General features: G+C 48.0%; 1 protein-coding gene across 10 annotated transcripts in view; it reads right to left on the bottom strand.

Annotated features, from left to right (window-relative positions):
- KDM4A (lysine demethylase 4A) overlaps positions 1-13185 on the bottom strand; it is a 39919-nt gene extending 26734 nt beyond the window's left edge. For 3 of the 10 annotated variants that reach the window (XR_010589980.1, XM_005307125.4, XM_065555302.1), the window contains exons 1-7: positions 12879-13015; positions 12496-12662; positions 10541-10716; positions 6569-6683; positions 4284-4477; positions 1544-1593; positions 515-618 (exon numbers count right to left, since the gene is read on the bottom strand). Coding sequence is in view for 6 of the 10 variants with exons in the window: in XM_005307125.4 (XP_005307182.1) it covers positions 515-618; positions 1544-1593; positions 4284-4477; positions 6569-6683; positions 10541-10716; positions 12496-12633 (777 nt within the window). In the remaining 4 variants the exon portion in view is untranslated. Of the gene's footprint in view, positions 1-514; positions 619-1543; positions 1594-4283; positions 4478-6568; positions 6684-10540; positions 10717-12495; positions 12663-12878 lie in introns of those variants that run through there. The other 7 variants (XR_010589979.1, XR_010589978.1, XR_010589981.1 and 4 more) reach the window with 6 other exon arrangements.
- Between the last annotated feature and the right edge of the window lie 408 nt (positions 13186-13593).

Genomic DNA, 13593 nt, shown 5'->3' with positions numbered 1-13593 from the left:
AATTTTCACTGTTTCCTTACCATGCTAGAGAGACTCACTCAGCGGTAGCTGGTGAAATTGCAGTGAAGACAAAATGACTTAGAATGTTTATTTCAAACTATACTGGCCAGGCAAGCAAATAGATTCATGCCCTACTCAGGTCCCTTATTGCAGTGTAATGAACTACAGTTCAAAACTAGTCTCAAGATAGCACAGTACTAAATATAAAGCAGAAAACTGTTGGCAAAACACAGGTCCTCAGCAATTCATCTGCATAAACAGACAAGGTCAGACACCCCAAAACCACAGAAGATACAGGTTAGAGTGCATGCTTCTAGAAGTCCTAGCCACATGTGCATCATAAGAATTTACGTTTTAAAAGTTTTCTTTTGCCAATTAGCTTAAAAGAAAAAAAAAAAAATCCCTTCCCATCTGCCCTCCTCAGAAATCCCCACCCTGCCACCCAGCAGACATTCTGGGAATCCTTTGACTGAATTTGCTGTACTTCAAAGTATCTCAGGCCTTCTCCCTTCACCTTATCAAATGGGATGCCATATTTCTTCAATATCAATGGAGAGATGAGGGTCATCTTGTGACGGAGAAAAGCTTCACAACTCTGGGCACTTCCTGGAAAGAAGCCTGTTTAAAGAAAGGTATGGAGAGATGTTGAACACTCTGCTGCTGCAATCGAGAAAGAGTAAGTTAGTTAATCAGTACTCTAGTAGGAAAGTTACTGCCCACACAAAGTATGTTGTCTCTGGCCTAGAATAGGTGTATTCCATTCTGGACTGTACTATGTAAGGAAGACATGGTCAGAAAACAGATTGGTGACTTAAGCAGATATAGCTGCAGGTCTTAAAGAGGCCTTCTGTACAATATAGGGGATAGGGTGCAGTTACCTTCCCCAAGTCAACAGAAACCTTTATCAAAAGAGCAAAGACCGTCTGCATAGTCTTTTCTTGCCTTTTAAGCAAATTCAAGTGACAGCAACGGATGGGTAATTTCCTATTTTGGAAAGTTAAATAAGATTTTAATACATGGCAACCAAGTAGTTTATGTTCAAAATGCAGCCTTTTAAAGAAGTTCAACAAAAACAATATGAACAGACCAGGTGTTGAAATTTTAGTAAGAGTCAATGAAGACAGCTCACGGGGATTTAATTATAATCTTGTATGTAAAACCCATAAGCAACAGCACGGCCGTGCATCATGCAGAACGCAAGAATAACCAGTCTAATTCCATAGTGCAAGCTAAATTAAGGGCAAAAACTTGAACATGGACAGTGGAGTAAGTACAGTTTTTATAGCCTTAGTTTTAATTTATAAAACATTTTTGTCTAGAGTGTTCCTCTTATAGAAAGAAACACACAAAAATAATCCCATATTATCGAGTGACAAGTTATGAAAACAATTGTATCACCACATACAGAACTATGGTCCACACCCACATGAATACAGTAAGCATGTTACAGTCTGACAGAGATCTGAAGCCCATCGTAATTATCCCCCCACCCCATGTAAGAGGCAGAGTGTAGGATCAGGACAGAGAAGAACTGAATGATTACCTTTGGCAAGTCGCTCCAGTCGCTTCCCATGCTCTGGAGGGATGGAATACCTGCAGTCACGAGAGCAAACCAGTAAAAAAGGGGACAAGAAAGAGTTTGGTTCTTTAAAAAAAAAAAAAAAAAAAACCACTTACAACTTCAAATATAGAACAGTCAGCAAGATGTAGATTGCCTATTTATCCCACCAACCTATATTAGCTCACTCAATTGTCTCTTTTCTCCAAGGACAGACAAGAGAATTACTGGGGAAATGATCGGTTAGGCCAGTGACATAGTATTGATTTGACAGGTTACATACAGGAAAACTCCATCTATTTCTGTCTCTTCAACAGCCTGGAAAGCAGCTGTTTGAGTTTCCAACAGGAACAAGTTGGGAAATGTACCTGATAGTTCAAATTGGCATTTGAACTTCCTGTTAGTTGCAGACAGATTGCTGGAAGAGAACATTGTTTGAAACACGGGTAATACAAGGGAGCCCATGGGTCTCCCAGAGGACCCCCCTTCATAGTCTATTCTCCCCCACTGGAAAAGCCAGTTTCCCACCTGGATTCATACTAAACAGAGAAAAAGAGCAATGTTTAATTTCACCTCTGCTATAGGTGCCCTTCCTGGCAGATATCCGTCACTGAATAGTATCCAGCTCCAATGCTGTGTCTGCACTACAGAAAATGCCATGGTTGACAAGGGTACCAAACTGCGACCCTAAGGACTCCATTCTTTCTAAGGCATTCCTAACCATACACTCTAAGCACTCCTATCAAAGAGTGCTCCCCTACTCTCCCGTAGCCCTGTGCTGGAAATGCACAGTTCCTCCAGTGTGAGAGGGCTCTGCATTGCGAGACATTGGAAACCTCCAAATACAGAAGAAAAGCATTTAGGTCAGGATGACCCGGCACCCTTTTAACTTACAACAAGGGGAATTTAAAATCCCGCTCGCTGTTGAGGATTACAATAGGCTGGGCAGTTTAACTGTCTATCCATCAGGCTTCGCTTTATTTAATTCTTCTCACTACACATTTGCTTAGTTTGATAAAACACTCTTACTACAACTTCTATCAAGCACAGGTTGCTATTGCATTCTGCTTAAAATAACCCAATAATTGGTCAGCAGTTCCACTAAAATATCAAATCTCTTGTTTGCTTATGCAAAAGTCTGGGGAGAAGTCTCTGAAGTACTTGAATTCACAGCATGTTTGTGCAGCCAAAGGCATAACAAAGAGGGAGAAGTTTGAACTACATTAGTGAACATAGTACTAGTGTGGAAGGGGTTAAGAAGATAAAGCACTCACACAAGCTTTGCACTTTAAGGATTTGAGGGTCTCCCTGCATATTCCTTTTATGTACTCTACACTTTGTTTTTCCCCCCCGAAACAGTTTCTAACCCTTCTTGCTGCCATAATTAATTGCCCCAGACTGAAACAATAACACTAAGTACCGAGAATTTCCACCATTCATTGGTCACCTAACATCCAACTGCAATCAAGTTCTAAGGTGCAACACAATTAACTCTTTTCATCAATGACCTTAAAAATACCTAGGTGAGAGGCTTTTCTGGTAGGTCTAGTATAATTTAGCTCAATAGTTCTCATCCTTCTGTTCCCACACTACTGGTGCTACATGTCTATACACTAGGCGCACCAAGATACAAAGCAAGAGGGACAGAGTCTCACACGCATGCCCAGCCCTGGCCCCCGATCCAGGTGTGGGGTGGGCAGGCTCCTCCTGGCAGGATCCAAGTGTGGAGGGACTTAGTGTGGGGGGGATCCAGGTGTGGGATGAGAGGATTCTGTTGGGGCAATCTGGATGCACAGGGGCTCGGTGAGCGGTCTGGGGAATCTGGATGCACAGGGACTCATGGGGGTGTGTGCAGGGGAATGGGACTCTGCAGGGGTATCCAGGTGAAGGCGGTTGGGACTTGGCAGGGTGAGTCTAGGTGGTGGGGGAGTGGTGCTTGGTGGGATAGAAGTCTGGGTGCAACTGGGTTGGGGTTCAGTGGGGTGGGGAGTTCAAGCGCAGGGGGCTTAGCAGGGGTCTGGATGCAAGGGAAGGGTGGGGGTGTATTTGTTATAAATCTGCTGCCTATTAATTTCATTTGGTGACCCCTAGTTCTTGTATTATGGAACCCCTAGTTCTTGTATTCTCTGTACAATGACCCCTCCCTCCGTGGCCGAGGAGCGATAGTGGCAAGAAGCGGGAGGGTACAAAGCTTCCTGCAGCTGGGGGAGGTTTCTGGTGGTGGGAGTTTCCCGGCCCTGGCCACTCCTTGCAGAGGAAGAGGAAGTCCCATCCTCTTCTGTCCCCACCCAAGCCAGGATTAGAGCTGAGCCTGGCGCAGGGTACAAGCCACCGGCCAGGGTGTCCCCAGCCCTGCACCTCCCGGTGGTGATTTACCTCTCCACTAGCTGCTGTGGTTGCATGAAACGACGCACCTACACTGCCAGTGAGGGGCACATGACCACTCTTGCAGCTTCCCTTGGCTTCCCCGTCAGAAGTAATTTTTTCTGCAGGGAAGCAAAGAAATCTGGGGGGGACATGAATTATGCGCATGCGCAGTGGCATAGAATTCCTGGGGAGTAAAGGAGCAGTAGCCTGAGGAGACGGAGGAAACACCCCCCACTATTTTCCTAGTAATCTCTATCCCTTGTTTGTCCATCTGTCCCTCCTCATTTATTGAGGGACTCCAAGATTTACTAGAGAGAGAATACCATAAACTATTGGAGGTTGCTCCAAGAAACCTTACCATGACTTGGGTTCTCCAAAGTGCAAGTAATTAATACTATAGAGGTCCATGTCCTCAGTATGCCAGGCAAAGGAGGTTTTCCACATGCCGAAGTAGAGGTAAGGGGTATTCACTCCTTCAATGGTTATGCCACTTTCATTCTCCACTACGTCCAGGATTGTGTTCAACCTGCCAATATTCCACTCATGTACATGCTGCAAAACACGGAGCTCATATTAAGCAAGAATCAGCAAGGAAGGCAACATGTTAACAAGACATCAGTTATGTAACACTCGCCCCTACATCACTCTGTACTTTGGGACAGAGATTTGTTTTTCAGTTTTGCTGAGCAATCTGAAGTCTTCACCTCCCAGTGACCCCCCTCCCCTTTTTAAATACAAGTCTCATTTTCCATTAGCCTGTGTTTAACTGCTACTAATCACACTCCACATTAACATCTCAGCATAAAGGCCAGAAAACAAAGAGTGATGTGCGTGACATGAGTCTGAAATCCCCTAGCCTCTAGAGCAGCGGTGGGCAATCTGGGTGTGGAAATCGCATGCAGGGCCATGAATGTAGGGCTGGGGCAGGGGATTGGAGTGTGGGAGGGGGTGCAGTGTGCAGGAAGGGGCTCAGGGCAATAGGTTGGGGCAGAATAGGGGTGCAGGGTGCACAAGGGGGCTCAGAGCAGAAGGCTGGGGTGCAGGGGGGTGCGGAGTACGACAGGGGGCTATGGGCAGGAAGTTGGGGTGTAGGAGGGGTGCGAGGTGCGGCAGGGGGCTCAGGACAGGGGGTTGGAATACAGGAGGGGTGCAGGGTGCAGCAGGGGGCTCAGGGCAAGGGATTGGAGTGCTGGAGGGTTCAGGCTCTGGCCTGGTGCCGCTTACCTGGAGCGGCTCCAGGGTGGTAGCGGCGCACATTGGGGCTCAGGCAGGCTCCCCATTCCCAGCCAGTGGGAGCTTTGGGGGAGGTAGCTGCAGGCAAAGGCGGTGCTCAGAGCCCTCTGCTCCTCCCTCCCCCAGGGGCCGCAGGGACGTGGTGCCGGCCACTTCTGGAAGCAGCGCAGGGCCCGCGGCACCACGGGGGTGGCAATTCCGTGGGCTGGATCCAAAGCCCTGATGGGCCGGATCTGGCCCACAGGCCATAGTTTGCCTACCCCTGCTCTAGAGACAAACACTTCAGGGTGAGCCACACAGACTCGCAGGACAGGTGTAGAAAGCACGCACCACCACCCACTACACTGGTCCTGTCCAATGTGAAGAGGACTTCAGCGTCCAGGACTGTCATGTTTTCCTTCCTACCACTGTGTTTCCTTCCAAACCCCTGTTAAAAAACACGAATAGACCCATACAAATTTTTGCATGGAGGTACGCTCCTCTTTGGAAATCTTAGGGTATGTCTTCACTACCCGCCGTATCGGCGGGTAGCAATCGATTTATCCGGGATCGATATATCGCGTCTTAATGAGACGCGATATATCAATCCCTGAACGCGCTCACCATCGACTCCAGAACTCCACCAGAGCAAGCGGCAGTAGCGCAGTCGACGGGGGAGCCGCGGCCGTCGATCCCGCGCCGTCTAGACCCCAGGTAATTCGATCCAAGATACTTCCACTTCAGCTACGCTATTTGCGTAGCTGAAGTTGCATATCTTGGATCAATTTCCCCCCCACCCCAGTGTAGACCAGCCCTTAAACAGTTTGCAGACTCCCAGAGGTCCACAGTTTGAAAACTACTGTTCTAGTCTAAAACTCTTACAGGCAAAACGTGGCTGCAAGATTATGCGCTCAGTTCTGATGGTTATCAGCACATCACAGCTATCAGGGTAAGTCACCCCACAATTAAGTTATCAAACTACAAAGAGCCCCCCACAGAACTGTGTACAACAGCAGGATACGTAGGCGATACGTGTTCCCTGCTAGTCTCCATTTCAGGCTCATTTATATTCGTAAGTATATTAGCACCATTAAGTCAGCTTTGTGCCTTACCTATATTTATATTTTTAATTAATTTTGGCTCCCATGAGTTTCCAACTGTATTACAATGAAGCACTAATGAATGGATAAACACAAATACTCTCAATGATGTGGCTTATAGTCAGCCTCAACAATTTTGGTTAAATGACAAATATGTTAGATCGCATCTCCCAGGTAATATATTTCAGAAGATAGACGTTTGCTATGAACTCCATTAAATACCTCTGAAACTTTGCAGAGCTGAATTCCAGGGCAGAGAGTTTACATGATAAACCCTATCAAGATTCACAAGGATGATTATGTTACTAGAAGACAAAGCATTTTCCTTCACCTTCTCATAGAGTGTGCCATTAACATCAGCACCATAGATGGGGGCATTGAAAGTGAGGTTCTTCCAGTATTTCCGCTCAAGGTCCTCAAAGTCAGTATATCGGGGTGTGCAGTACCTTAAAAAAAAAAAAAAAAAAAGCCGTTTCATCAACTCATTTAATCAATAAAAACTCTGCAACTCAATACATTAGAGTTTAGAGCAACAGCACAGAATTAAGAAAGCAGATAGAAGGCTATATTCAAAAGGTTAATGAAAGAATAAAGAGGCACATCTAGAGTATCTCCTAATAGCTAGGGCACTGGACTGGGGAGTCAGGGGACCCAGCCTCTATTTCCTGCTCTGCCATAACCTGTTGTGTGACAGAGGGCAACTCACTTCACTTCTGTGCCTGTGTTTCCTCGCCCGCTCTTTGTACGGTGTCTGGCAAAATGGGACCTCTACCTTAGTTAGGATCTGTAGGTGCTACTGAAATACTAATCCCCAGCATAACTCCCACAGCAAGTTACAAGTTTTGCAAAGCATATAGTTTATCCTTTACTGTTTAAAGGAACAACCTGCACTGTACAAAATGGAATAATGAGCATTTAATTAGTTCCTTCTTTAGTCCTCAAGCCACATCTTGTGAGGGAATAATATCTTTTTAAAAAGTTAATTTACTAACTATTACATTTATTTCGTAAAGTAGTGGTAGCATGTAAGTCTAGTTTACTTTTCACATTTCTCTCAGCTAGAACAATGGAAACTAATGAGAATTTTACTTTCTGGGTCTCAGGAACTAGTGTAGCAATGCAACGTTTGGGGTTTCAAACGCTGCAATAAAATGGTTAAATTCATTTTTATGAGTAAGTGACTATAAAAACAGCATTGTTGGGTTCCAAATTTGTGGTCTTTCAATAACTCTAGGTCAAGGGTGCTCAGTTAATCATGAAGAACCATTTGTTCCTAATTTCCAGCCCTGCAAACTACTTGTAATTTCGGTTGTTGGGTTTGGTGAGCAAGTGCTGGGTGGAGTTGGTATCCTACTAGATGATCTGGTGGGGTCTCTTCTGGCCTTAAACTCTATGTAGGGACTTCAGGTAAATTTCCATCCTTTCCTTCTTGTACATCAGTTTAAAAAAATAAAGTCAGAGGACCAAAAAATGCCACCACAGCTAAACAGAGTAAAACAGGCAGTTATAGGCAAAAAAGCATCCTTTTAAAAACTGGAAATCAAATCCTACTGAAGAAAAGTAGAAAGGACCATAAACTATGGAATATAATTGGGCAGGTCAAAAAAGACTTTGAAGAGCATATAGCAAAAAAGGGTTAAAAAAAAGAACTATATAAATTCATGGAGGATAGGTCCATCAATGGCTATTAGTCAGGATGGTATCCCTAGCCTCCGTTTGCCAGAAGCTGGGAATGAGCGACAGGGTTTGAGCATCGGCCTGCTAAACCCAGGGTTGTGAGTTCAATCCTTGAGGGGGCCACTTAGAGGGATCTGGGGCAAATCAGTACTTGGTCCCACTAGTGAAGGCAGGGGGCTGGACTCAATGACCTTTCAGGGTCCCTTCCAGTTCTATGAGATAGGTATATCTCCATATATTAGGGGATGGATCACCCAATGATTACCTGTTCTGTTCATTCCCTCTGAAGCACCTGACATTGGCCACTGTCAGAAGACAGGATACTGGGCTAGATGGACCTTCGGGCTGACCCAGTATGGTCGTTCTTATGTTAAAAGACAACAACTAACAGCAAAGAACAAAATATGTTAAGTGCATCAGAAGCAGGAAGCCTGCCAAACAATCACTGAGGCCACTGGACAATCAAGGTGCTACAGCAGCACTCAAGAAAGACAAGGCAGTTGAAGAGAAACTACCTGAATTCTCTGTATTGGTCTTCACTGCACAGGATGTGAAGGAGATGCCCACACCTGAGCCATTCTTTTTAGGTGTCAACTCTGAGGAATTGTTCTAGATTGAGATGTCAGCAGAGACGGTTTTGGAACAAACTGTTAAATTGAACAGTAACAGATCACCAGGACCAGATGATATTCACTGAAGAGTTCTGAAGGAACTCGTATATGAAACTGCAGAACTACTGACTGTGGTATGTAACCTATTACTTAAATCAGCTTCTGTACCAGATGACTGGCGGAGAGCTAACATAATACCAATTTGTTAAAAAGGGTCCAGAGGTGATCCTGGCAGTTACAGGTCATTAAGCCTAACTTCAGTACTGGGCAAATTGGTAGAAATTATAACGAAGAACAGAATTATCAGACACATAGATGAACACAATGTGTCAGGGAAGAGTCACCACAAATTTTGTAAAGGGAAATCATACCTCACCAGTCTATTAGAATTATTGGGGGGGGGGGGGGGGAAGGAAACAACAAACATGTGGACAATGGTGATCCAGTAGGTATAATACAGTTGGACTTTCAGAAAGTCTTTTTGTCAAAGTCTCACATCAAAGGTTCGTAAGCAAACTCAACAATCATGGGATAAGAGGGATGGCCCTTTCATGGATCAGTAACTGGTTAAAAGACAGGAAACAAAGGATAGGAATAAATGGCCAATTTTCCAAATGGAGAGGTAAATAGCAGGGTCCCCCAAGGATCCATACTGGAACCTGTGCTGTTCAACATATTCGTAAATGATCTGGAAAACAATGGAGCAAACAATGAAGCGGCAAAGTTTGCAGCCAATACACAAATAAGTCAGGATGGTTAAGTTAAAAGCAGACTACAGAGCGTTACCAAGGGATTTCACAAATCTGGGTAGCCGGGCAACAAGATAGAAGATGAAATTCAAAGTTGATAAGGGCAAAGTAATGCACATGGGAAAACATAATCCCAACTATACATACAAAATGAAGAGGGACGATTAGCTGTTACCACCGAAGAAAGAAATCTTGGGAGTCATCATGGATTGTTTTCTGAAATCATCTACTCAATGTACAGTGGCAGTCAAAAAAGCTAACAATGTTAGGAATCTTTAGGAAAGAGAGAGATAAAACAGAACATATAATGCCACTATATAAATCCATGGTATGCCTACATCTCGAATACTTTGTGCAGTTCTGGTTGTCCCATCTCAAAAAAAGATAGATTAGAATTGAAGGTACACAAATTGGCAACTAAAATGATTAGAGGTATGGAATGGTTTCCATACAAGAAAAGATTAAAAAGACTGGAACTGTTCAGCTTACAAAAAGATGACTTGGGGCGCGGGGGGACCTGATATAGGTCTATAAAATCATGACTAGTATGGAGAAAGTGAATAAAGTAGTGGTATTTACCCCTTCACGTAATACAAGAACCAAAGATTACCCAATCAAATTGTTTTAAACCTGCTGCCTAGTAAACATAAGGAATTCTTTCTTCACATAACACACAGTCAACCTGTGGAACTTGTTGCTAGGGGATGTTGTGAAAGCCAAAAGTATAACTGGCTTAAAAAAAAAAAGGAATCAGACAAGTTCATGGAGGACACTGTCCACCAATGGCAATTAGCCAAGATGGTCAGGCTCCAGGTGTCCCTAAACCTCTGACTTCCAGAAGCTGGGACCGGACGACAGGAGATGGATCACTTGATAACTGCCCTGTTCTGTTCATTCCCTCTGAAGCATCTGGCATTGCCCTATGTCAGAGTCAGCATGCTGGGCCATTGGTCTGACCCAGCATGCTCATTCTTATGTAATAAAGGTTCTCCAGGCCAAATCATGCTCACGTCGACCCTTGTGCAATTCCACTGTCTTCAGGACTAACAGAAGTAAAGTGTAGCAGGACAGATCTGTTAATTAATGTGTCATTTTTGCATTGTCATTTTAAAGAAAATTTTGTTATCATTGAAATTTTCTTTAAGCTACATACCTCTACCCAAGAGAATCCATTTAACTATACACTAAATAGAGAAAAAGCTGTGTGATGGTAACTGATGCAAAAGCCCCACAGATGTAAGAAACTGCAGGCACAAACACTCTTACTTGTCACTATTTGCAATTCTTCTAAATTCCCGGACAGTCATAGCCTTCTTCTGGATGTTATACTGTGTGAAGAGGCCAGATTGTCCAGTCACCACCTGCTGAATTGGAGCCGGGATGACCAGTTCATCAATATCATCATAGCATGTTCGTGGTTTCCACTCCTTTGGGGGAATTACCTGATGGTTCACAGAATAAAAGGCAAAGATCAGAAAACGTAGAAATTCAGCCCATGAGCTAAGTTCCCTCTAAGCTGCGCAGCTGACTATTAAGCCCCGCACAAAGGCTCAGGGTTGTGGCGGGGAAAGGTGCCCCTCCCCACCAGCCCCAGCGCGGACCTGCTGCCGGCGGGGAGGAGTGCCCCTCCCCACAGTGGATCTGCCCCAGACTTGCCATGGCCAGCTGGGGAGGAGCCTCTTCCTCGGCCTGGCCCAGTCCTGCCGGGGAGAGGCGCCTCTTCCCCGGACCCGAGCTGCTGCAGCGAGAGAGGGTTGGGAAGGAGTCCTCTCTCCCCACTGCAGCCTACACCCCAACCCCCTCATCCTCAGCCCCACAGCCCACACACCCCAACCGTCTGCCCCCTCCTGCACTCCAAACCCTCATCCCTGGCCTAACCCCGGAGCCTTCACCCCCTACACCCAACCCTCTGCCCCAACCCGAGTCCCTCCCCACCCCAAACCCCTCAGCCCTGGTCCCACCCCAGAGCCCGCATCCCCACACACCCAACACTCTGCCCCATCCCAGAGTCCCTCCCGCACCCTGAACCTCTCATCCTCAGCCACACCCTAGAGCCTACACCCCCATCCAAAGCCCTCATCCCCCCAACCCTCTGCCCCAGCCCTGAGCCCCCTCCCACACTCCAAACCCCTCAGCCCCAGCCCTGAGCCCCCTCCCACACTCCAAACCCCTCAGCCCACCCCCACCATATTAATTTTGTTTTGTGCACCAATAAGAAAGTCACACACCACCTCCATATAGTCAAGTATCAGAGGGGTAGCCGTGTTAGTCTGAATCTGTAAAAAGCAACAGAGGGTTTTTAAGACTAACAGTCTTAAAGGTGCCACAGGACCCTCTGTTGCACCTCCATATTGGTGCACATAAAATTCATTCTGCACAGAAAACCCTGCCTACGAGAGGAGCTTTATCTTGAGGACAATGAGTATTCAGTCAGCAACGTTCAGCAAGGAACGAATGCAACAGGAGCAGGAGGATGTCAAACTTCTTAGAATTACTTTTAATTATGGTTTGTGAGCAAGAACTACAAAGTTTGGTCCATCAAACTACACTACCTTCTTGTATACAGTGTTGATGTAGTTGTGTCTGTCCCAGAATATTAGAGCCAAGGTGGGTGAGGCGATATCTTTTATGGGACCAACTTCTGTTGGTGAGACAAGCTTTTGAACTTGCACAGAGCTACAGACAACAGAAGAAGAGCTCTGCGTAAGCTCGAAAGCTTGTCTCTGACCAACAGGAGTTGGTCCAATAAAAGATATTACCTCCCACGCCTTGTCTTTGTGCTACCTTCGGTCCATGGCATGGTAGTGAATAAGGGCCCGAGCTTTGGACATGTTGAGCTCCCACAGCCTCCATTCACTTCCCATGGAATTCCGGGTGCTTAGCATCGCCGACAATCAGCATTGGCAGGTTTCGGAGCTGGCACACGCTTACGTTTCCACACACGAGTAGTAAGTGGTACTACTCACGTACAGAAGTGTCTAGGTGAATGGGATCGGAGTAAGCGAGGCAGATAGAAAAGCTACGCCGTAGCCTTTCCAGACCTGTCCTACTTTGGCCTTTCTTGGACCCAGTCCTGACAAGTGCGATAACGCCGTGTGGAGGGCAGGTGCCGTGACACCCGCGTCCCCAGAGAGGTACGCGAGCCTGGAGCTGCGAGCTTTCCCGGAGCCGCGGGCACCGCTCCGCTCCGCTGGCTGGTCCGGGCCCGGCCCGCCGCTCACCTTGGCGAGCCCGGCCCGGTGGGCGCCCTGGGACTCGATGTAGGCGACGTAGCGGCTGAAGTCCCGGAACTGCTCGGCGCTGGGGCGGAACGTCATGATGCGGGCGCTGGGGTTCGGGCTCTCCGGCTCCGCGGCCATGTTCCCGCTCGGGCCCGGCCCCGCACAACCTGGGGGGAGCGGAACCCGTGAACACGCGCCAGGCGAGCCCCGCCGAGCCCGGCCCGGCCCCGCCCCGCGAGCCGCCCGCCCGCCCGCCCGCGCGCGCCAAGCCCCGGCCCGGCCCCGCTTCCGGCCGCCTCACAGGCGCGGCCCGGCCGCAGCCGGAGGTACCGGGCCCGGCGGCGCCCCCCGCACTACCGCCCCGCGGCCTCGCCTCGCCTCACCTCAGCCGGCGCGCGGCGCTCGCTCCGCCAGGCCCCGCAGCGACTAGGAAGAAGGGAAGAGAAAACGGTCCCCCCCTGTACCAACCTCCCATCCCATTGGTGAGGCAGCGCCGCTGCAGGCCAATCGCCACAGGGTCCGCACCAGACGCGCCTCCTCATTGGCTGAGCGCCCGTGCCAATCACTTGCCTCTTCTCCCCCACCGCGCCGAGCGCGGACCAACCTCTCCCGCATCCCGAAATCAGTTCCGGCGCGGATGGGTATACGGCTGCGCGCGACGATGTTACGTCATGTAAAATTACAGCGACGTGAGATGTATCCCTCCACTCGGAGCGCCGGCTAAAGAATCCGCCAGGCGGTTTTCCACCGCACGACCTCCTCCCGCCCGCTCCATCGGCCTGAGCCAATCACAGCGCAGCCTGGGATTCCAACCAATACGAATTAGAGCCTCACCTATACGGGGCGGTAGGAGTTGGCCAATCAGAAAGGCGACTAGGTTGTTGCCAGGCAGACTACAGAGTCCCCTGCTGGGGGGCGCAGTTGCTAGGGAACTGCAGGCCCAAAGAGGCTCCCTACGGCGGAAGGCGGGCTGGGAGAGCCCTGCCCCTGTGCTGGGGGGGCCCTGGGGAGAGGGATGGGGAGCCCTGCCCCTGTGCTGGGGGGGCTCTGGGGAGGGGGATGGGGAGCCCTGTCCCCGTGCTGGGGGGGGCAGGGGAG

Source organism: Chrysemys picta, chromosome 8 (assembly GCF_011386835.1).
Source record: "Chrysemys picta bellii isolate R12L10 chromosome 8, ASM1138683v2, whole genome shotgun sequence".
Taxonomy (NCBI): domain Eukaryota; kingdom Metazoa; phylum Chordata; order Testudines; family Emydidae; genus Chrysemys; species Chrysemys picta.
The sequence above is the reverse complement of the archived record's forward strand: the minus strand, read 5'-3'. Positions and strand labels throughout refer to the sequence as shown.